The 25,608-nt window shown below is 35.5% G+C and overlaps 1 protein-coding gene across 5 annotated transcripts in view; it reads left to right on the forward strand.

Annotated features, from left to right (window-relative positions):
• Positions 1 to 385: 385 nt before the first annotated feature.
• DACH2 (dachshund family transcription factor 2) overlaps positions 386 to 25,608 on the forward strand; it is a 634,770-nt gene continuing 609,547 nt past the window's right edge. For all 5 annotated transcript variants that reach the window (XM_079910014.1, XM_079910011.1, XM_079910012.1 and 2 more), the window contains exon 1: positions 386 to 1,056. In XM_079910014.1, coding sequence (XP_079766140.1) covers positions 545 to 1,056 — 512 coding nt within the window. In that variant the 5' untranslated portion in view covers positions 386 to 544. The remainder of the gene's footprint in view (positions 1,057 to 25,608) is intronic.

A 25,608-nucleotide genomic window follows, 5' to 3' on the forward strand; every position in this document is an offset into this window, starting at 1 on the left:
GGCACAGTCTGGAATCCCCCTTTGTGTTCCCACCTCGACACTCTTGGGGCGCGGAGGGGAGGAGTTCGTATCCTAGGCCACTTTGAGAGCTCTGCGTAATAACTGGACGTTCTCTCGTCAGACTGCTAGGCATGAAGCAGAAGCACCACACCGCCCCCTTCTCGGGCTCCATCCCCATTCACCCGCTGGCCCTGAACTGCCTCAGGTAGTCGGGAGGCAGGCCAGGAGTCTCCACCTCTTCGTGGGCGGCAGCCATTCGGCGCGCTCGGGAGCCGAGGGGTTGGGACCCATTGGCTGGGGGGCGCTGCCAGTCTCGGGAGGGGGTGTGGTGGGGGTGGGGTTTCGGGCCGCCACTGGTCTGGGCCGCTTACGGTTTGCTGGGTGGTGGGTGAGCGTGAGCCTAGCTACTGTAGAATTGCAAACAGTTGGGAGCAAGCGAAAGCGCGCCAGAGAGAGAGCGAGAGAGTGAGGGAGAGAGTAGGAGGAGACCTAGAAGAGACAGGGCAAGAGAGCGAAGGCCTGAAGACCAACGATTTGAGACTGAATGACCATGGCCGTCTCCGCACCTCCGGTGATCTCTGCAGCTTCCAGCGGCACAGGCGTCGCGGGGGGCTTATTTCGGGCCGAACCCCTGTACTCGACTCCTGGAGAGCCTCCTCGTCTCACCCCCAATATGATCAACAGTTTCATGGCTAATAACCACAGCGGCAGCGCGGGGGCTGGCGGGGTCGGTAGTGCCAGCGGAGGCAGCGGCAACAACACCAACGAGTGCAGGATGGTCGACATGCATGGGGTGAAGGTAGCTTCGTTCCTGTTGGACGGCCAGGAACTGATCTGCCTGCCGCAAGTCTTTGATCTCTTTCTCAAGCACCTGGTGGGAGGGTTGCATACAGTGTACACCAAGCTGAAGAGACTGGACATATCTCCGGTGGTGTGTACTGTCGAGCAGGTCCGGATCCTCCGCGGGCTGGGGGCCATCCAGCCCGGGGTCAACCGCTGCAAACTCATCACCAGGAAAGACTTTGAAACTTTGTTCACCGATTGCACCAATGCCAGGTGAGATACTCGTTTATTGGCTCGCTCTTCCCCCTTTGCCCTCTTCTGCATGTCTCACTCTCATCCAACTTTGTAGAGAGCGAGTCTTAACTAGCTTGCTGTACTCTTTACGGTGTAAGACGGTGGGGAAAGAGGACTGGAAGGACTCATTAATTGCCTGTCCTTTCTAGTCTGAGCTCAGTGGCAGGGCTTGGGTCTAAGAAAATCCCGCACAAACTTCCGTTTGCGGTCCTGTACTGAAAGTTTCCAGCCTTTCTCCCATATCTTGCATGGCTTTCTGGCTGCTTGTGGTTATTTGTTAATTTCTCTATTTGGTTTTCTTTCCTGCTCTTTTGTGGCCGTATGGGTCGGATAGGTTTTTCTCCTGAACACGGACACCAAGGGCTTTCTGGATGAGTGGGCTGGCTGAGCTGTAAACTGGGCTCCTAAGCTGGCAATCCAGAACACAGCATTTGGGGGATGCAGAGGGTCGGAAGTCTAGAATCCATCCCAGAGGGTGATTCGTTCCCCATCCTGTGTGTTTGTTGTGAGAGTGCGTTGGTGTGTGGTGGTGGTGATGGTGATGGTGTGTGTGTGTGTCTGGGTGTGTGTGTGAGAGAGAGACAGACAGAGAGAGAGAGAGAGAGCGTGAGGACAAGTGCTCACGCCTGCTGCGCAAAGCTTCCCCGTACAAGATACAGGAAAGTCGATGGAGCCTTTTTTTTTTAAAGAATGATGACAGATGTCACTTTCCTGGGATCATCCCTTTGGGTCATCTGCAGAGGGCAATGTGGGGCATGAACGCTGGGGCTGGGACCGGGTTGGGGGTCGGAGTAAAAGTTGGCAGGTTTTCCAGAGAGGATGCTTTCAGCTCTTCCCCCCAGGCAAACAGTTGGAAGGATCCCATTCCCCCAGAGAGAGGATTCCATAAATGATGATGGCCAGCTTCTCTGGTTGTAAGTGTACCTCCTTCATATCACAGCTTAGAAGTACATTATAGAAAAATAGCCATTTGCATATGTCCATAAGCAAATTTTATTCAATGTTCCTGAGTTTTTTAAAAATAGAAAAGTAAACTATATTCAAGATTATTTGATTTTTTTTAAAGACCTGTAAATTAGTCTTCTTAGTATTTATTCCATCTGCAGTCTGTTAATATCTGTTAGGATCCTAAGTACACATTTGGCAGATGTGATTAACATACAAGCCAAACCACCATCACCAGGCTAAAGGGGGCAAAGGGTTTCGTTGTAAAATAGCACTGCTGTTGATCATTTTGCAGAAAACTTCTGCAGAGGTAGACTTTCTTACAATGCAACTTTAGATCATAAGATCTCTGGGTTTATGAACCAAAACTAACTCAGTTGTCACATCTGTTGTAAAATCCAAATTACTATGTATAGTTGAAGTATACTGGCAACTTGTAGACAAACTGTTGCTGACTGCTACAATCAGATAATGGTACAGAACTTACAAGGGAACCTTTTGTTTTTCTTTTTTTCCCTTTGAGCAGTGTTCTCCTGTGTTCTAGCAATTAAACAGAAACCTGTTCATATGAGAACTCTTACCTGATTCATATCTGGGGCTTAAAAACCTGGTTTATTAGATCACATTTTCTTAAGGAAGATGGATGGCCTTAAAACACAAAGGATAACTGCTCCCTCAATAAAATAAGCAAATATAGGTTTTAAGAGTAGAAAGGAAATTTTATTTTGACCACAAAGCACTCTACTAATACACAAACTCAGAGGGTTACCAGGGACTTCAGATGAGGGCCATCTAGTTTATTTGTTGTCATTTGAAAAGATTTAAACAATCGCAGACCTGAAAACCTATCTTCTCTCCTCCTCCTCCTCCTCCCTCTTTATCTTCTTTTTCTCCTCCTTCTCCTCCTTTCCCCCTTCCCTCTTCTCTCTCTCTTACAAATGCCCACTCTTAAAGAAGAACAATGATTACACATAGGAAATTCTACCTTCTTTAATAATTAATTTACACACCCTTGAGCAAAATCTATGACTTTCATTTAAAAAAAAGATTAGTATTTTAATGTGATTTTGATGCTTTCCTCTGTAAATAGAAACTTTAATTTTTATTAGAGCTACTTACTGAAGGAAAAAATGATAAATTTCTCTGTATCCAGAGGCAAGTGTTCTTATACTATTTTTGGACCCTGTTATATGATGTGTTTTTAGGTTATTATTTTTATTCAGTTAAGTTTTATTTAATCCTTATCACAGCATTTACAATGCCAACTTTTTTTGGAGTTTAGATTGCTTTTGTGTATGTGCACATATAAAGGTGATAGAGAAATCTTAAAAATGTAAGAAGAAATATATTTGAGATATGATGCATGTGCTTCCTATGGCGGTTTTTTCTTTGTATTTATTTACTGCATGCATTTTCTATAATTGTGTTACAAGTGTTGCAATATATAATTGTAAAAATTTATGAAATATATTCTATGAATTCAATCTATAAATAAAGATGAAGAAAACTACTAGAAACATCTATATTGAAGTTTCTAGATAGTAAACAAACCCTCACAATTTCTGGAAAAAAACTAATTAACATTACCAAATTTTGTTGCAAAATGCCCTCATCATCACATAGTTAAAAACCACAAAATATGATAATGCTTGTAATGAATGTCTTATGACTTGAGGTAACATTATTTACAGATACGTGTACTTTAAATCATTCCCAACATCTGAATGATTTTATAAAATTGTAAATTAGTATTTAAGTAAACATTATTTCTATGACTTTTCTGTTCAGTGAAAAGAAAGATGAGGGCTGTAAATAGGAATGAGACCCAAGAGAGACAAAATAAGGTAGATGAGACACAGAGCCAGTAAGAGAAAAGAGATGTAGGATATGAGCTGAATGATGCCATGAGAGGGAGTGAAAGATGGATCAGAAGAGGTTATAGAGATGCTCAAAGGAGATGAGCGATGTACCATTGGAGACTTGGCTAAAGAGGATTGTCTTTTAGGATTCGTGACTTCCTAGCACTTTAAGTTAAAAGGGGGAAAAGTGCAAGGAAAAAGTCCGAGTGGAAACTCCTACATACTATTCTTATTTGAGAAAAGAGATTCATCTTCATGTCCTGATGGATAAATTTCCATAGTGTATTGTAGAATGGAAGGCCTATTTGTAATGGTGTCATTGGCAATTTTCTTTTCCTACATAACAAACATTTCTCCCCCTCTCTGTCAGATAACTGGGGAAGAGTATAAGTCCTGATTTAGGGTATTTTAATTTGGAATGCTTCCTACACTATTCCAGAACACACAAAATAGACCATTTTCAAATTGGTCGTTTTCAAAGATCTTAAGGTATTGCCACTAAGTGGCACTTTGATTTAGCTCAGGGCATGTTTTTATTAATGCACACTGAAGAAAAATGAATGAGTAAAATACATATATAATCGTTTCTTTGACAGTACTGAAAGCCACAAAAAGAATTCAGTTTCTTACATTAAATACTTTTATTAGCTAATTATCAAAATATTCAAAGTTGTCTTCCCAGAAAAGAAGTTGGAAAATAATACCTGCCTCAGCTACTAGAGAATAGAAAGACTAAAACTCTTGACTATTCATTGTTCTATTAAATAAGTCAAGCTTTACATCACTGCAGTTGCAGAGGGCTATATAAGTACTTTTCCTTGATGCCCTTTAGCTTCAGAAATTAATTGTAAAGAAGATTATTTTGATGGTTATTAAGAAATGATAAAAAGACCCAAACCAAATAGGAAAAATTGTTACCTTGTTTTAGATCTTTGTTTTTGCAGATAAAGCACCATGATTATTTTTTCTAATTCTTGTCCAAGAGAACTTGGAGTTTTAATATCAGAGAGTGCAGGCAGGTCAGAAAGCAAATGTCTAAAAATCTCACTCTTATGCAATGGATTTTCTTTACTAAATTCTTCAAAGTTTAATGTGACAGTAAAATATTAAATTAAAAATTGGTATTCAGTAAATGTGAAAAATCAGCCAATACATTATAGTGTTATCTCTCTTTATCTACCTATCTATATAAGAGTTACATTGTCAGATTTCATGATCAGCATTTAATTTCATTTGAGGACCAGCTGATTAAATGTTATTCAGTCATTTACATATAGTTAAATGGATGCTTAAAGAAACAAGAATGTATGATTAAGAAAACACTTTAATGCATTTAGAGACATGATTCAACATATATTCAAATTAATAAAGTTCATTTTTTTAAGTAAAAATGTAAATGGTCCAGTTGTGGTTTATTGTTATTTTGACTGTGTGAACAGAACATAAATGGGCTTCCACATTAGAATAACTTTATGTGACTTATACTGACTTTTACAACAATTTAAAACTACTGCTTTCAAGTACTAGAAATATGATTATTTTAAGCATTCAATGAGTTTGGCTTTGTATTCACACTTGATGAATATAGTTCATAATCCATAAAGAATAACAATTTACTTTGAAAATTGATATTTTCATTCATAGTAAAGTTAAACAAAATCAAATTTTTGAAGAACTTGCATCACTTTCCTGGGCTAATATTTTGTATGACTTACATTTTCGGAAATGATAAAAGGTTTTAGAAATTAATCTGGGCAGTAAATGCAGACATTTTAATTCATGGGATAATGAGGGGATAGTCATGTCTGTTAAAAGTAGTCACATAGTCAACAATGCACTGTCTTTTATTAGATAATGATGTCAAGATTATAATTAAAGCAATCTAGTCATGTGCCAGTGCACAGAACCTCCACGTGTACATTCATTTTAAATGCACACTTCTGTATAACCAACAATATTTGTATTTATCTAATACTTTAGCTGGATTTCATATTTGTCCCAAACACTCATTATTGGGTGAGGGATATTGTATTAAATAAATGATGCATGGTATGATGGAGAATATCTTTGGATATTTATATATGATATTAACCTCAGTGTATAGTACATGAATGCCAATAAATAATTAAGAAGTGATGGTCTTCAGACATTGATGTTTTAGATGGTTTCATACAGGAAATCCCAAATAACTGTATAAAATATCAAGTCTGAATTGTTTGCTGCTTTCTTAAGTAAACTTATTTTGTCTTAATGAAATCTCTAGATGTTTTAAAAGTGCTTCCAGCTGGCAAATGTAATTGTGAGAAATCCTAATCATAATATATTATATTTCAGTTGGCAGTCTATATCTCCAGTGGCACTTTATCTGGTGCATTTCAAGAAACAAATGATTTAGATATATCCACTCTATACATCTCAAATATACATTAAAACTGCCCTAATTGACAAAAACTGAAAAGATCATGTTTTCAGAGAAAGGACATCAAACCTTTCCCCAAAAGGAAAACAATTAGGTATTAATGATATTCTTGTTGCATATTCAAAAGGTCTTTGGTAGCATTTTTTTCCTCCTTTTCTTCCCTTTCACCATCTCAACCTGCAAAACTCTTCACTGTCACTTCAGATCACACAATTTTAAAAAGATAAAACAACATTTAAACACATTTGCTTTGGAAGGGAAATCGAGCATTTGCACCCAATAAGCCTGATTGTGGAACTGCATGCAAATTGTGTTTTGATTTATCTCTTTTACACTTTTTTCCATTTGAATTGATCTTGCATTAATTTCACCAAGCGGCTCTGTGAGGCTGCAGATGTTGCCCTGTGTTTAATAAATCAATGAGACAGATCTGAATGAATCACTTCAGATGGATTCTCTGCTCGGTTTGATGTCTAGATGTTATTCTTAGCTTGTTATCATGACAGATGCATTAATGTTCCCATACACTGCCAACAATGTCAAAGAGATTGAAGCTTTTAAAGTGGCTGCATCCGTTTTTACATTTTCTGCTAGAACAACTAAATTTATTTTATTTTATTTAGGAATCAGAGAAAAATAACGAACCAATCATAAGTTTCTTCATGGGAAAGATTGTTAATTTTCATGCTACGTTAACTCTTCCAAAATGGTGGAAATCAGTATCTTAAAAGCTAAATATAGTGTAGCTGCTTAATAGTGCCTCCACATTAATATGTAATCATGGTAGGAAAAATGAGAATTAGTAATATATGATTGGGACACATTGAAAGTGTCACTATAAATAGAATAATGCTGTATCCAAATTGATTACAGAAGGGTGTTAGTTTTTAAATCCTTACTAATAAGCTTCTTGTTGGCTTAATGCAGCTGCAATGTACTCTTACCAAGGGATTTAGAACTCCTTCAGGATTTAATATTTCTTTTTAGTAAGAAGGAGACAGCCTGTGCATTGTGTATTTATCATTTCCTCACTTTGCAGTGCTGAAAATCTTAGAAAAGTTTATTTCATTTTAGTATGTCTCAGCTATTTATATTTTGGGTAATTATTTGTAAATTACAAATCATTCAATAACAGTAAGTGCTACTTTTATAATTTAATTTCTTACACTATAGAAAAACATATGCATTCCAAAAGGAACTTCTATAACTCTAGTGAAATTTATTACCTACCTGCATTAAATATCATCACTATCATACTTTGTTTCATTTCATCCATGGCATCATTGCCTTGGTTTTTGGAGAGAAACAATTCTGTTAATTGTTGTGAAGTATGTTGAGTTTAATGTTATCAGTGTTATAACTTTTTAGTTAATCTCTGATGTTTGAAAATACAGATTTTAAAAAAGATATTCAGTTTTTCTCTTGTTTAACTTTCTGGAGAATATATATTTTTAAAAATCAGCTTTCAGAGGTAGTTCCTCTCTGCAGGCCTTTACAGTATTCTTTCATCATAATTTTACTGTTAGCTTTATTAGAATAGGAAAAGAGGAAACATTGTTAACTGATACCATTGAGGTCTCAAATTCTTCAGGACATTTTTATCTCCAGTGTTAGGCTAATCTTGGAAGCTTAAGATGCATGCTATGATCTACAGTATAGTTTAAAAATAAGTTTCTAATGAAGTTCAGTAAGTTATGGACAAAAGTTAACTTTTTTTTTTCAAATTTTGCTTAAAGCATGGGAATGTCTTCATGGTGAGATCTTGCCACATCCTTCTTTAAAGATAAATTTATATATTAGAATTGGTGAAATTATTCTACTGAGAATGTGATTATAAGATGTAATATACATTGTTTTGTGCAAAATTGGATATAATATAGCTAAAGAGCAAACTGATATATTTATCGCTACCTGTAATGATATCCCTAAAATAAAACTGAATTTTTCACATAAAACAAAACCTTGGATTTGTAATAATAACTTCTGAGGAGTTATCTTTAACTTCAGTAATGTTCACTGTAAAACTTTAGTAAGCCTGATATTGTATACATATTAGGCACCTAATTCACATTTGTTAAATGAATACAATCATGGACACACACACACATTTATTCCTCTCATCAGAATTCTTTGCACAAATTGCTGTGCTTTAAAAAAAGCTAAGAAGTAGTTATGTAAAGTATACAATTATAAAAAGACACTCATCCTAAAATTTTAATTCCATTATAAAACCATTTGTAATCATGCCATAAAATTTTCACAAATATACATATAAAGCTATCAAAATCTATTATATGAAATTAGAATGTTTAAGTGAAATGTATCTTTAAAGAAAGTGACTTCTTGATATTTTTTTAGTGAAAATCCATAGGAGATGTTCTAATATTATTAATAGGCAAAAATTAATAAATAAAACAAACCTACTACCATAAAATGATTCTCAACTATTTAGATTTATACTACTTGATGTCAGCACTAAACCAGGCAGTTGACTTGATCTCTTTTCAAACAGTGAATGCACGTTTATGGAAAATGAGTTAGTGAGAAGAGGGTTCTCCTTCCTTCTATCTACAGTTTGTGAATAGAAAGAGAAATACTTAAGTATAATGATTTACTTTTTTCTTGGATAATCTCAAGACACATCCAATTGCAACACAAATTTGCATGAAGTATTCCCCTCCATTTAAAGGAATAGCTTAGTTCTTTCCGGTGTAATTAATTTTGAAGAGTAACATTTCCTTTCATCTAGGACCCCTAAGGTTGAAACTATTCTTACGCATGTACTATTTTGACCCATTACAATTATTTAGTTTATTAGAGCAAATAGTGGTGAAAACTTTGTGATTATACTACTGGAAAAATATATAGTACAGGAAAGTTTAAAAAATAATGAACCACAGTATTTTTATTGCTCTATAACCTTTTTATTTTTAAACAGGTTAATAGTGTATAATGTAGTGTGTATGTTAAGGTATAAAACATTCAGTTGCGATTGTGTCCAATGATCTTATCAGGTTGTTGACAACTGCTAGCTGCTAACAGCATTTAGGCTACATTTAGTCTATCTACTATTTATGTGATGGGTTAAAAAGAAAAAAGTAATATTGATCTGTCTCTGGATTAAAGTTTGAAATGGGCAACAGCCTGAACACAAAAGGCTTTTTTTTTTTAAGATTTCTCAGCTTGCCATTGATCTCCTAGTTTTATTGCATTCATTATTTATTAAAAGAATTTGCAAGCTAAACATAATGTTAAGCTAGTTTGCACACAGGGACCGCACTTAGGAAATTGAATGGAAATTGCATTAGAGATGAACATCTGTGCTATTTTTCCACTCATGTGTTTATGGGTTTGTATAAAAGGTGTATTGGATTAACAGTTATAACCATTATAGCTTACAGCAATATGTTAGATTCTGAGCTTTTAGTTATTTTGGAAGAAGTCTGTCTCTCAATTGTTTGCCTAAGAAGTATACTAATATCATCAGAAACAATATTTGGATAAATTTATTTTATTATTATATTTGTTAATGCATTATCTACATTATGTATCAGTTGTGAGACTCCCTGCTTTATTGAAGTAAAAACAGTTTTTAAAATGCATACTTAATTATCATGTAAGACTATACTATCTCTTAATGGATTTTGATAGTAGGATACATAGGTGCTATTTACACAGTACCTATTTTAAGAAAGTTGAGTTTAATGCCATATTAAAGCACACCAAATTCACAGAAATGATATAAAAATTTTAATGTGACCATCCATAAAATGTTATTATATATAGATGTTAGGCCTTGATCCTTCTGAAAGGATAATAAACATTCAGGCACTGAAGACTTGCTCTATATAATACTACAGACAATAGGGTGAGATGCTTTATGATATGGTTCCCCTCTTGAATTCAATCCAAGCAAGTTTAATTAGAAAAACTCAAGAGGAGCTCACCTGAAATAGTTCTCTGGAGGACATAAGTTATACCCTAGTGAGTATCTTCATTGCAATATTGTCTTTAATCTGTAAACTTTTGGAAAATTCATTCTATCCACTTAATTATTAGAATTTAAATACAAAAACTTCTTCACAATAATTTTGATCTCTCATGATTAGATTTGTCATAATTGTGTGTGTGTGTGTGTGCATGCGTGTGTGTGTATAGAGTATATTCTGTGGTGCCAGGCAGTGTTTGTTCTGGGTGAAGAGAGTGAACAAAGCAGTCTCTTCTCTCATGGAGCTTACATTCTAGAATCATGCTGTCTTTAGCTTTTATATTTTATATATTTTATATTTTATATACCCCTTTTATATTTGTTAAATTGTGAAATCTTTGAGATTACAAATTTTTGCCTTATCCAGTGTTGGATAATTCTTAAATTTCCTTTCTCATATCTGCCTCATATGTTATATCAGTAAACACTAGATTTTTTTTAGTCTTTAGAATTATACCAGAAAGGTCCAACTAAAAATAGTCAGTTATTGATATATAAAATATTTTAGTTTTATGAATGTAGGGAATTACTAGGTTATAAATAAAGAGGAGCTTGGAATAAAACAGGCATTTCCACTTAAGAATGGCTGTAGTTAATTGACATTAATATCTTTTCTCTGACATATATTTGTTGCAAGGGATATGAGTCCTTAAAAATTGATAAAATTAGTCATTCTATGAGACATATGCTTTTGTAGTAGAATGTGCAACTATGGATTAGAAAAACATTTGTTTTTTCCCCATGTAAAAAAGCTTGCTTTCATTTATTTTCGAGTTTTAAATAGATCCTCAAGCTTGATATGCTTTGGTTATAGTGCTGTACAATATTATGTGTCAAAAATTAAAACACAGATGAGAAAAAGTTATTTGTTTTTATTTGTTCAGAATACATTGACCCTTACATGTATTACATTTAAACATAAATAACTCTGGAAAATAAGATTACTTGTAAACATGTATAATTAAATGTTTAATGTTAATGTTAAATTTGCTGCCTTGAAAATAGAATATGATCTGCTAAACTTCTAAATGTATTTTGTAAAAAGGTTTATGAGTACTATTTAGGTTTTTATTTGAGGAAGACAAAAGGGGAATTCATTCATACAAAGAAATTTACTGCGTAGTACATTTTATGCATTGAACACAAATTTTTGGTCTCATTTTATAAGCCAGTTAGAATATTCAGTTTGAACACACACACACACACACACACACACACACACACACACACACACACGTGTATCGTGTGTATATACGTATATATAATATGTATATATTGTATATTTCCAATTCACCCCATTTGTCACTTCATTTGAACAAATGTTAAATAAGTTCCTGCTATTAGTTTGTACAAGGCTACTTTTCAAGGGGAGAGTAGTGATCTTAAGAACTATCCAAATTCTTTTTTGTTTCATCCCCAGATTACCTAGGTAGACTTTTACTGTTACATGGTTAACTCTCAGCTAACCTACATTAATGCAAGGAATAGTAAAATCGTGGAAAATTAAAATAACATTAATTGGGCTTTGCAGTACATTATAAAATGTTTATGGTACCTTTACCTGTCTAAATATATTTTGCTTACTTTATTCTACTATTAAATTGTATTTACATTTTATAAATATGCACTGGTGGGAAGGAGAGATAGCCAAGAAACATGCTAAGGTTGAACTAAATCTGAAATTAAATGCTTCGTGTAGAAAACATCTGAAGTGAACAAAGCATAAGCAGACATAGAGCTTATTTGTCATAGCTAACAACTGTGTACTGGATCATGTTAGTTAGCGCTTAACTAAATTAGTATATTTTGCTTGAATTTATTCTTATGTTGTCTATGGAAAGACTTATCCACTTAATGGATACAGTACTCATTATAACTATTAGCAGATCAAAACCTGGCAAACTGCATGAGTCCAGTTGTTGACTTTAACATGCTTTCCTGTGCTTAGGACCCCTAAATAACCATCTTCCATAAGTTAAATAAACATTCGTTCACATCAGAGGAATCATGGCTTTTGGGTTAAAACACATTGATAAGTATAGCACTAAATCAGATTTTTGTGAAGTGTTTATGATTGGGATACTTAATCGATATTCCACTTGCAGTTTAAAACATGGAACATTATAGTCTTGATGCTGATCATGTCCTGCAAGAGTGGGCATTTTGACGATGGGCACATGTTGAACCTTGTGATCTCTGAAGAAGGTAGTAACTGCTCCAGAGCTTAATTGATGCAAGTACACTTGGCATAGCTGCTTTCTTGCACTTCCAGTTGTTTTGGATTGGTCCTCGTCATACTAGAAGACTGACAGGTTTTTGCTATTTTAGGGGCATGTTCTTTTTCATCAGGTTGTATGATGTTTACATAATCCCCATTCTGCCAGTCTAAAGCTTTTCTTATTCTTTGCAGTTTAGTCCCATTGAATTGAATGACTGCTCTTCTGTGTATTGTTTTGTTCCCCCCCAGGGACTCTCAGTTTTTAAATGTAAATACAACTCAAGAAATTCCGCTTTTTAGATCTTTTTCTGTATTAGTGGGAAAAATGTAAAAGTGCCCATCAAAGAAGGGGCAGTGGAGCTCAATAATTTAAAGTTTTCTGTCCAATTAGGAAGGCTCTTGATTTTAAAGATAGGCGGACTCTAATTTGGGTCATGTTAGCGTTGATGTAGCTCCATTTGTGCATGGACAACGGAATGAAGCTAAATAAGGATGAAGAAAACTTGATGAGAAAATATTTCTCATGGAAATATTGAATGGACTAGGAACTAGATGACAGATTAGAGGAAGGCAGCATAATGTGGACTGATGAAGTCCTTTCCATAGCGCTGTTGAATGATCTCTTTTAATGGCATTCATTTTATTTTAGTGGTTAGTTTAAGCAGATTCATGAGCAGGAACAGAAAGGATAAAAAATATTAGCTATAAGTAAAGATAAAAACACTAAAGGCAAAATGTTATTCCATTTGCGGTGAGATGGTAGCATTTGAAACCATAATAGAACATTTGCATATGTGTTGTCACTAAAATAATATTCCTTTACTACACTAGTAAATGTTACATTAATTTCTAAAATATTTTATGCAGTGTCCATTTATACTTCTTCTGTAATTTGCCTTACTATTACTGGTCTGTTAGCCTGATTCTAGCTTGCTGTAGTAGCACATTTTTGAAACACATGTTGAGTATGAATGTTTTAAAAAGGGTTACATTTTGCCTTTGGGTATGTGTGTGAAGTTTTTATTGTATTCAATAGTAACTAAGTTTGCAGTTTAGGGAGTAATTTGAACCACTACCTTCAAGATTGTTTAATGAACATTAAAATTTGAATTAAAGAACATCAAAGTGGCATTTTTGTCATTTTTGTATTTAATAAGTACAGTAAAGTTTAAATATTTCCTTCATGCCTTCTGCCTGAAAATATATCTGGAAGTTTAAAATTATTAGCTAGGTGTAATAGTAAAAACCTTTACATGTAGGGCTTCCCTGGTGGTGCAGTGGTTGAGAGTCCGCCTGCCGATGCAGGGGACACGGGTTCGTGTCCCGGTCCGGGAAGATCCCACATGCTGCGGAGCAGCTGGGCCCGTGAGCCATGGCCGCTGAGCCTGAGCGTCCGGAGCCTGTGCTCCGCAATGGGAGAGGCCACAACAGTGAGAGACCCGCGTACTGAAAAAAACAAACAAACAAACAAACAAACAAACAAAAAACTTTACATGTATATACTGGTTTATAGTTTATATAGTACTTTCATATACATTAGCTCATTTAATCTAATCCTTAGTCTATTTTTGTAATTTTGTTGTGAAATTTCTAAATTTTTCATAAACAGATGGCTGATCACTTTACAACATGATACTTCTGGGGGTCACTTAATCTCATATAGACTTTTTTCACTCAATGCTAAATCAGCATCATCCATAGTTATATGAAACTTATAATGGTTCTAGGGGAAGAGTAGTAGGAACAAGATCACAGTGGTAATGTTGGGGGGTCATATAGGGCCTTTTAGGACATTTTGAGGACTTATGAAATGGGGAGTCACTGCAGAGTTTTGAGCAAAGCTATCACATGATTTGACCTAGGTTTCTAAAGGATCACTCTGGCTGCTAAGTTGAGAATAGGCTTCAAGTGGGGCAAGGTTAGAAGCAGTTAGGATGTTACTGCAGTGAACAAGGAAAGAGATGGTGGTGGTTTAGACCATTGTGGTAGAGTAGAGATAGTAAGAATTGGTCAGATTCTGGGTGAGTTTTGAAAATAAAACCCATAGAACTTGCTGATGGACTAGATACTGAGTATGAGAGAAAGAAAAGAGTCACAGAAAACTCCAAAATTTTGGTCTGAGCAACTGGAAGGATGAATTTTCCATCATTTGTGAAGGGGAAGGCTGTAGGTGGAGCAGGTTTGGGGAGAAAGTTCAGGAGTTCAGTGTTATACGTGTTAGTTTTTAGATATATTTTAGCCTTTTCAGCAAAGATGTAGTCATTGGATGTAAGTCTGGTGTTTGGAAGAAATACCTGAACAGGAAATATAAATTTTGGACAGGAGTGACTGTAAATAGAAAAAAGGAGAGTTTCAAGGACTGAGTTCTGGGTCTCACCAACATAAAGAGAATAGAGAAAAGAGGAGGAATCAACAAAAGCCTTAGAAGGAACATGCAAGGAGGTAGGAGGAAAACCAAGAGAGAATGGTGTCCCAAAAGCTAAGCACAGAAAATGTATCAAAAAGGAGGCAGTGATCAACTATATCAAATGCTGCTAATAAGCCAAAAACCATGAGGACTGAACATTGGCCATTGGATATGGCAATTGCAGTCATTGGTGAGCTTTATGAGAGTAATTTTGGCAGGATAATAAGAATGAAAAGTCTGAGTGACATGTTTAAGAGAGATTATTAGGAGGAGATGAATTATAGACAACTCTTTCCAGGGATTTGCTGCAAAGAGAGCAAACAACTGGAGGTGGGAGGGAGTAAATTGAGAGTAGGGGGGAATGGATCAAGAGGTTATAGCATGTGCTATTAGGAATAATCCAGTAGAAATTTTAAAAAATGATGTTGTATGAAAGAGAGGAGTATTGCTGAAGTGATATTCTTGAATAGGAGATAGCAGATAGGATCTAGTGCACAAGCAGAGGCATTGGCTTTAGGTAGGAGCAAGGTTAGTGCATTTCCATTAACAGATGGTGGAGATTCTGGTTGCACCGGTATTGGGACTCCATGGGAGTCCTCTTCTGATTGTTTCAATTTGCTCAGTGAAGTGGGAAACAAGTCATTAGTTAAGAATGAGGATTGGAAAGGAGGTTTTGGAGATTTGAGGAGAAAGAGAAAATGTAAAATAGCCATCTTTATGAGTAGGAGAGTAAACTACTTAAAGTTTAGTATGATTGCCAGGCAACGTTAAATGACCATTGAGGTTTTTGGTCATAATTCAGAATGGTCACTATGGCTGTGTGTTTTAATTCCACCATGTAAAGCTGCATCAGCCTGATGCAAAGAATGCAAATAATTGGATTTAATAAGAACTGTGGTTTTGCTGAGTCATATGAGTATAGCAAAGCCAGAGGGAGCAAGAGAGTTGAGGGTTCATGCAAAAAGTGATTACAATGAATGACAACACACTTTAAACTGGTAAGGAAAAAAGAGGATTTCAAGGAAGAGAGACAGTGAAAGGATGGTGGTATCAATGAATTGGAGGTTCCAAGAAGAGGTCAAAGGATTTTTGGAGTTGGAGTACTAGAAGGAGTGAACCAGAAAGAAGTAGTGGTAGTTAGAGGGTAGGATGCCTGAAATTAAGAACATGGAGGAGTTGAAGTTATTGCTAATTACAAGGTTTAGGGTATGGCCATGGGCATGAGTGGCAGAAGTAAAGAGAACAAGATCTTTGGACGAGAGGAGGTAAAAAAACGGAAAGGCTAGAACTTTGGTCATTTCATCTATGTGTACATTGTTCATTGAAATTCCTAAGGATTAAGAGAGGAGTTTTGATGAGTTTCAAATTTTGTAGTATATATAGTAATGCTGTTAGAGTTTGCTTTGTTAAAAAAACTAACTTAATTTCTAAAATTTTAAAATTAAAGTTATCGGAATTAAGAACTCAGGGAGATCAACTTGACAAATGTATTCTTTAAAAATAATCCACATTAAATATATTATGAAGATTTGAATATTTACTTAATAATCCCTGTTTTGCCATGGGCATGCTGTGCTTCAGTTCAGCCGTCTTGAAGAATATTAAGAAAAATAACATTTTCTAAATAACTGAAATAATGTTTGGTTTATTTCATGTGTAACTAACATTATTTTACAATAGATGAGGTACTTCATTTTATTATGAACTGATTTTATACCAGAAGCATTATTGGTCCCAGGATGTGTGTTTGTTGATCTTATTAGTACGTCATATACTCATGAAGAGTACATTAGGCTCCTACTTTCATTTCAACACGTTGGTAGTTTATAAACAGAGTACTACAAAGCTGCTAGGCATGGTCCAGAGCTAGGAAATAGTCATGGTTCTTTACTTATAGATGGTTCATAATGTATTCAAAGTGGCATAAACCCAATCAATATATATACTTAACACCTGCTGTTCTGATTCATGTATTATTAACCTCACATGGAATCTACTTAAACAGTTCCTGCTGTAGTCACTACTTCTCCTCACTGCTCTTTGACTCCTTTTGGGATTTCTGTGGCCTTGGAGATTTGATGATGAAGAAATAGTTAAGCTTTAAATCACGTTCTCATGTGAAATCATAGCAGAGAAAAGCCAAGAAGTTGGTGATCTCAGTCTTAATTCCTTGCTAATTACCTAGGAAACAAAGTTTTTCTGGTGGGGCATGCCCAGCCATTCACCTGGCACATTAATAAAGTGGTTGGGAAGAAAGGTTTGGTCAGCATTTGCAAACTAATAGATTGTGTCACAGATTCTGAGTGAGTTTTAATTTCTGCAGCTGGAGAAGAGCAAGGGAAGCCAGATGTAGTAACATCTGCTCTTAAGACTCTTGTTTAGGGAAAAAAAGGCAAATCCATTGTTAAAATTTGATTTTAGCTCTGTTGGGTTGATTAAAAAAAATCTCGTTTCCCTTCTTTATATAGCACTGAAAAGAGACATGTGCGTACACTAGACACTGGGTTATCTTAATCACGATAGGCTGTGCAAAGTGTTGTGGAAAAACTATTTTAGGCACTAGGACCCTAATATCAACTCCACGAAAGCCAAGTAAAGGAACAAGTGATTACTCATCCTGCCCAGTATTTCAAATTTGATGAGTTTAGAACTGCGAATGAATATTTTATGCAAGCATGGATCTTTGGCGGGTTTGTTCAAACTGAATGGAAGTGAACTAAAGTAATGTAAACTGCTTAAGAAAACTGAAATCAGAAAATGTTAAGGTTGAGCTTCCTTTCCAGGAAGAATTGCAGTATAGAAATACTCAAGGTCTTGTTGAAAACAGCCATCTTTAAAGATCTAGCTGAAGTCTTAGCTCCCTCTATGAGGACTTCTTATATCACCTGCAGTGATCTCTTGCTTCTCTGAACTTTGATCTGCAGATAGCCTTTCTTCTCCTTCCCCTTTCCCCTCCCCTTCTCCACCTCCTCCTCCTTCTCATTTTATAAATTGTTTTAAGCTGTATATGTTTTCTCCCTCCCAAAACTACCTTCCAAATTCCTCAACTTGAAGCAGTCTGATGTGTTGTTTTATCATTCATAGCACCTAATATAGTACATGGATGTAAGTACTCAAAATGTTTTCAGTTTGTTGCTTTGACAGTGTAACTATGATTTATTATAATTAAATGCATTTAACTTAAGGAAATGTTCATATTTTAAGGAAATTTTTTGTTATACCTAAGGGGTATATTTTTCTGATTCTGATTGACAGCTCCTCTTGAACAATGAAAGCCTAGGGAATTACTATTCTGTCTCAGACAGCCACATTTGTTCTAACACTTTCTAGATGTATGACCATCTAAGCCTCAGTTTTTTCATCTAAAAATGGGGATACTATTAGTCACATAACTTCTGGGCTGGTTAAGAAGATTAATTGAGATCATGTACATAAAGTGCTTAGCACATAATAAGAGCTCAGTAAATGTTAGCTCTTCTTAGTGAAAGTGGTATCACACTACTATGTGTGAGCACACACATACATTCGGAACACAAGAAAAAGAGCAAATCTCAGAATAAAATGAACCAGTTTTCAGAAATTTTTGCTGCTAGAACTAAATTAACTGGTTGACTGTGACACTGTATGCACTTCATTTTCTAGGAAATTCCTGTCTGTTGACTTTCTAGGCTGATATGGCAGCTGGTAGGCCATTTATTACTAGTTCTATTTTCGTGGAAAATTCAGCCTTGTGTGTCATTTAGAGTTTGTGACACATGTACCCTCCCAAGGCTTAATGAGTTGTCTGCAGATGGGCTGTTATTTATTACAGTCATGTAGGATAAAATTGATTGTCTTCTAAAATTAATTTTTCATTTGCTTCCAGCCTTGCTTTAATAGAGGACACACAGTTGCCTGTTTGCAGAAATACTGTTTAATCACATTAATATCTCAGCCCCCCCAGGCTGAAGAAGATAATTGTACAAACGAACAGCAAAATCTGTATCTTTAACTTCTTTTATGATTAAATTATGCAAATGACTTATCTCCTGCCCTTCCAAGCACTAATCATCTAATTAGGAATGATGTGTTAAAGGGATGGTTTTGAATCAGGAGAGGGATGAATGCAGAAAGCAGAAAATGGGAGCTGACAATGAAACCACTGAAGGCACAGTAATGTGTACTAGATGAATCTACATATATGGTACAAAAAGAAATGGGAAGGCTCATACATACTATCCATAGACCTGACATGTGTCATCTTTTGGCAGGAAATATAGTTCCCTACCTCTGATGACATTTTTTTTTGGATTAACTTCAAATTCTTAGTAAGGCAAGTGTTAAGTTTCCTGCGTTCTTGAAAACTCAAGAGATCTAGGGGTTTTATTATCTCACCCAATGAAGGCGTTGGCTTGCTTTTTGAATCCATGGAGGATAATCAGCCAAGGAATGGGACTGCATATTGATTATGAATATACACAAGGTTTTCAGATTACTGGTTTAACAAAAGCAGTTCCCCTTTCCCTGAAAATTAAAGTCAGGACATGCAAACCCAGAAAAAATATAGTCCTCCTATTAGGGAACTTAGGTTTAAATTCCAAGCATCATTCCAGGTATGTATTTGCAAGATCTTACCTTCTCAGTTTTGTGCTGCTTCCAGACATTGATTGTGAAGAGATTTTAGCACAATTGTCCTATTAGCTGTGGCCATAATTATTCTGTACAATATAGAGATCGTTTCTTTATCAATGATAAATACTTATTATGTTAATTAATAACTATAATGATAATAAATAATATTATTAATGTTCCTTAGCAACCATGTCAAATTTTATACATTGACATAGTACTTATAGTGTAAAACAAAACATAGTAAATCAGACCATAGCAATAAAATTACTGTGGGTATTTCAGAGCCTCTTAAAATTCTTTCTTATAGGTACATTTGTGAGAGTCAGAAATCATAATGTTTATGTCCTTTTAATATAGTCTTTAATTGATTTGAATTTTGTGCTGGTTATTACAGTGAACTCCAAGGTATTTTCTTCATATAATGCAAACCATTTCCCAACATATTTGAGAACAAAATATCAAGAAATATATACAAAGTAGAACATAATTTTTTTTGGTACCAGATTTGTACCAAATAAATATTCTCAAGTTCTTGAAAGTCATGAAAGTGCTATCATTCTGTTACTATTTCTCATTGAGCTTATTCTCCTGCATGTGCTGGTTCAGTTCACTGAGAAGACCCAGTGATCACCAGCAGCTGCTGTTTATTGGTGTGTGGCAGATCCTTACTATATTGATGCCAACTGGATATAGGCATTTATTTAACATCTTTTCATGTTAAGAGTAGGCATCAAACTATAGTTTATCTGCTTTTATTGAGGAAAAATGTTTAAGCTGTTTATTCGGACAGTTGAAGCCAATGAGTCTGACTTACTGGACTTTCCAAGGTTGACATTTTTGAACTTTGTTGTTGAGATTTGACATGCATTCCTATAGAGGACAGCCATTTAGATTTAGATTTCTACAGTGAGGAGACCACTGCCTTCAGGATTGCACTGAATTCAGAAGGGTTAAGTTAGCCTATGGAAGTGAATAGTGAGTCCTTTATAACTTATTTCATTGTCATCCCATGAAGCTTTTTCTCTCTTTTCCCTTTGGAAACTAACATGATTATTACATTTCTCACCCCCGCAAAGTTGTACATTACCATATCATATGATAAAAAACAATGAACTGAATATGTCCCTATTAATACATTCTTTTTTGAGATTGAGTTAATCCTTAGTCACCACTGTGGTTTTCTAATGAGTGTAAATAAGTTTAACAGGACTTCCCTGGTGGTACAGTGGTTAAGAGTGCACCTGCCAATGCAGGGGACACGGGTTCGATCCCTGATCCAGGAAGATCCCACGTGCCATGGAACAACTAAGACCATGGGCCACAACTACTGAGCCTGTGCTCTAGAGCCTGCGAGCCACAACTACTGAGCCCGTGTGCCACAACTACTGAAGCGTGCATGCCTAGAGCCTGTACTCTGCAACAAGAGAAGCCACCACAATGAGAAGGCCGTGCACCGCAACAAAGAGAAACCCCCACTCGCCACAACTAGAGAAAGCCCGCACACAGCAACGAAAACCCAACGCAGCCAAAAATAAATAAATTTATTAAAAAAATAAGTTTAACAGACATTCCTTTGGTTTTAAAGGCGCCAAAGAAGAATGGCTTGAATATCTGGGAATAGTAGTAATCGATTTTATAATTCCTGGCTTCTAGTAAGTTTTCCACAGCATGTAATTTGTATACGATGATAGAATAGTGATATCCAAACTCATTTTTATTATTTTATTATAATAAAATAAGTACTTCTATGATTTATCATTTAATTCTTTACATAAAAGATTAACAGGAGATCTGCTTTAGTTGACTGAGAAACTCAGTCACAACATCAAGTGCTACCCGTATCTCCTGGGCTCTTAAAACACCTTTACAGAATCCTTGGGTTATGAGAAGCAGATTTTAAAACATAGTTTGGAGCAATTAAGTGCTTTTTAAGTATTATCAAGAAAATTAGAAAACAGTTTGAATCTAAAACTCCACTATTTTTTCTTCATTTAAGGCCTAGATGCATAAAACAAGCTGACTATCCACCAAATGGGAGATTAGGTACCCCCTACAGGAAGCTTATCTTCTCTGAGAATTGAAAAAACACTCAGAGAAGCTTATCATCTACTGTTACATTATAGTCAGAATTAAGAGATCACTTTCTTAAAATTCCAAACTACAAGCAGTTGGGCTTGTAATATGCCTCAGGAGGACTTAGAGGAATAGGAAGTATGGGAGATTAATGTGCTACCATTTTATTTCTCCTCCTCTTCAATGATTGGGAAGGTGAGTGATCTTTGGAAAACCTGAGCTTGCCATCCATTTATGGTGACTTGGTATATGTCAAACCTTAGTAAATCATCTGGTGGTGAAGGATATATGCCTCTGGTGAACCCTACCTGTAAGAGGCAACCTTCTTTATTCCCTAAGAATATAGGGAAGCACCATCAATAGTTTTTCTCAGTGTTCCTCTCATTCATGTGACTATTTCTTTTCTCTAATCCTTTATACTGTGTAGTGGTAGGGAATCTTAATGAGATGGGACAGGGCCTAACCCCAGGCTGTAATTTCTAGGTAATTAGTTTAAGTGACTGAAGCAGAGGAAGAACATGTCTTTTAGTTTGCTAAAGGGCCTGATTTCTCACCCAGAGCATACTTAACCTTCTGGCATGCCTGGTTCTATAGAATCTTGCCCTTGGTTGATACCAGTTTTGTGGTAGTGATTAATTTCTGTATTTTTTGTAGGAGCTCTTGAAGTTCACTCATTTTCACAGTTCTAATAAACCATTCAGAATTATATTTATTCAATTTAGAGCATTATATAGCCTTCTTTCATACATATTCTCTATATATAGGTTATTAAATAAATTTTGAATAACTTTCTAATGCCCCATAGCATTAGTTTCAAAACCTGATTTATTAAATGGCATTCATTACCATGTATCTGTACCCAAACAGACATGGCTGCTATACTGTAATTAAATGAAAATTTGTAGATTGAAGTTCCTAGAAAAAAATCAGTCTGCAATCTTTTTATAGGGTTTGAAGTTATAATAATAATTTCCATTTATTGAGCATCATCTGTGAGGCAGACACAGTGCTTGGGACTTTCCATTTGTTACCCAATTTAATCCTCACAACCACCGTACAAGTTTGCTATTGCTAGTCTATTTTTACAGTTGAGAAAGCTGAAGCTAAGGGAAATTAGATAAAAGAGCTAGTCAATGGAGAGCGAGGAATTTTCTGACAGCAAACCTATGCTCTTTTTGACTATTCTATTCTGTACTAACTTAAATAATACATTAATTAAACATCTGTAAATTGGGGCACCAACTGGATCAGACTTGAGGAAAGGATATTTGAAATAAGGACAGAAAATTGAAATGATCTATATTTGGTTGCTTAGAATATAGAACACATCTTGATCAATGATATATACTAGTGCATTTTTGAGGGGTAGTAGATATATTCCCATCAAGCTCTGATTATGAATGGAATAGAGATTGTCATCTGTATAATGAATATCTGTTTATTTTTACAAGTCAGTTATTCATTGAACTTATCAGTAAACATTCCAAATAATGAAAAATATATTTCAGGGGGAAATAGAGTCATTGAACCTACAATTGTTCTGTTTCTCTTGTCTACTGCCTTTAAATGATAAAATGGTGTTTTGAATACAGGTAGTAACAATCATCTAAAAAATAATTCAGGCAGTTGAATGTTAAGTAGGATGTTTATAGGGAGCTATAAACTGGAAACAATCTTACATCTCTACTGCACAGGATTTAATTATGCAATTTGCTGTGACTTCAAGGAGAATGAAAGACCACGTTCCATTCAACATTACAAAGGAAGCACATTGGGGAAAGGAATAGTGAGAATCCATACAAATTGGGGTCCAGACCCCAGGCAGGGGTATAGAATAAGTCAATTAACATTTTCCTAATAGTAGTGGTGATCCAAATTGTAGGGCATATATGGATTTCCTTTTTCATACATACATTTTCATGACACTTTGTCAAGTTAGTACTATCTCATTTTGCGAATGGAGGCACCAAGTCTTATAAGGATTGTGTCCTATCAAAGCCAAACTGGCAATGGTGGAAAAAAAATGGACATGTACTTAATTTGAGTCCTCTAGTCATCAGACAATGTTTTCTATAATGTCATTTTCATTGCTATATAACTCAATTTACGTAGGGATCTTGGAATAGCTTATTAACAGTAGTTAATGAAATATTACGGTTACATAGGATGACAATAAAATTTAATGAGAGGTATTTCATTATAACAGAGTGAGATGTCTGACTGGATATTGTGAAAACATGGTCAGAGGTGTCAACTACCTCGAGATTATAATTGATGCTATCAGAGGAAAATTTCTCCTAAATTTCTGCCATGGCATAAACCACTATAAGAGTGTATAGAAAAAGGTTTACTAATGGTCTCTCTTTCAAATCTTACCATATAAGGGAGAAACTGCAAGATATTTTAGTTGATATATACTTCCTATTCAGTAGTAACTAATGAGGTAACTTGCCATTTGACTTAGATGTTTTTTGGGAAAACACTTAACAAAACTTTTCCAATTTGAGAACAGGAGGGTACCAGTATGTATCTAAGTCTGAGATTCCACTATGGGAAAGAAGGAAACTCTAGGACATAGAACGTCAGAAGGGTTAGAGTAGAGAGGAAATACATACCAAGGAGATGGGATAAAATAAATAATAATGGGTTTCCAAGATTGATTTATTGTCATATACTTCTAAAATGGTTTGCAAATAACTACTGACCTGTCTTCAGGCAACTATTAATAAGGAAATGTTATGTCAGTAGGGAAGGAGGTTGTTTTATTGGTTAGATAGTCTGTTTAACTCCAAAGAAAGGGAGCTTATAAAATTTTATGTGGTCTGGAACATTTTAGGTATTTTTATCTGTACAACTGATAAAACGAAAGGGATACTCAATAGTAATTCCAGACCAGCCAATGTCTGCTGATAGTGTAATTAGCATGAATTGTTAAGCCTATTTTCTCTGGTCTTTATTTTCTTTTTTCTCTTCCACTGTTTAAATGCTGTAAATCAAGAACTAAGGGAAGATAGGGAGGATAGTAATTAAAACTCAGGGCAAATCAATAGTTGGGAAGAGTTGTGTTGACCTTTACTCCAACCTTCAGTCTGGTTATAGGTAAGGAGATATTCTTTGATGGTGCCTACAATAGAGTATTTCTGTGGCTGCAACACTGATCTTACCAGATAAGGTACCTGAGATCAGTTTCTGTCTTTTTAATATAAACCTTGTGGTTGGCTGAATAATGGCTCCCCAAAGATTTCCACATTCTAATCCTCAGAACCTGTGAATATTACCTTACATGGCAAAAGGGTTTTGCTGATGTGATTAAGGTTAAGGACCCAAAAATAAGGAAAGTATCCTGGATTTTCTGAGTGAACCTGACATAATCAAAAGGGCCCTTATAAAACTTAGGTAGGAGTATCAGTCAGTAGCAGGAGATGTGATGATGGAAGCAAGAGGTTGGAGTGATGTGAGGAAGGAGCCATGAGCCAAAGAATGCAGGTAGTGTCTAGAGGTCGAAAAAGGCAGGAAAATGGATTCTCCCCTGAAGGAACCAGGCATGCTGATACCTTGAGTTTTGACTTCTGCCCTCCAGAACTATAAAAAAATGCATTTGTGCTGTTTTAAATCACTAAGTTTGTGATAATTTATTACAGCAGCAGTAGGAAACTAATATATACCTTAAACTCAGTTGTCTCTTCCCATAATATCTATTACATGACTGAGTACATGGTAGACAGTAAACATTTTTTGCTTGGCTATATTACCAAAAAAGCAAGTAAAAGATTAACTAGAAGTGACTTTGAGAATCTTTATATAATCAATGGGCAGCTGTTGAAAAGATTTGGAAAATCTTCAACACTTTTGTAAAATGCTGGAATTTGTCCCAGAGAGATTAAGGATTAAGGTAGCTAAATTCTATGCAAAATACTATAGGTCTCCATATTCACACAAATATTTAGAAAGTATAGGAAGTTAGTTGTCATTAGATATTTTGACTGTGTTATCATTTAGCTCTGGCAGAAA

The sequence above is a fragment of the Stenella coeruleoalba genome, assembly GCF_951394435.1.
Source record: "Stenella coeruleoalba genome assembly, chromosome: X".
Lineage (NCBI taxonomy): Eukaryota > Metazoa > Chordata > Mammalia > Artiodactyla > Delphinidae > Stenella > Stenella coeruleoalba.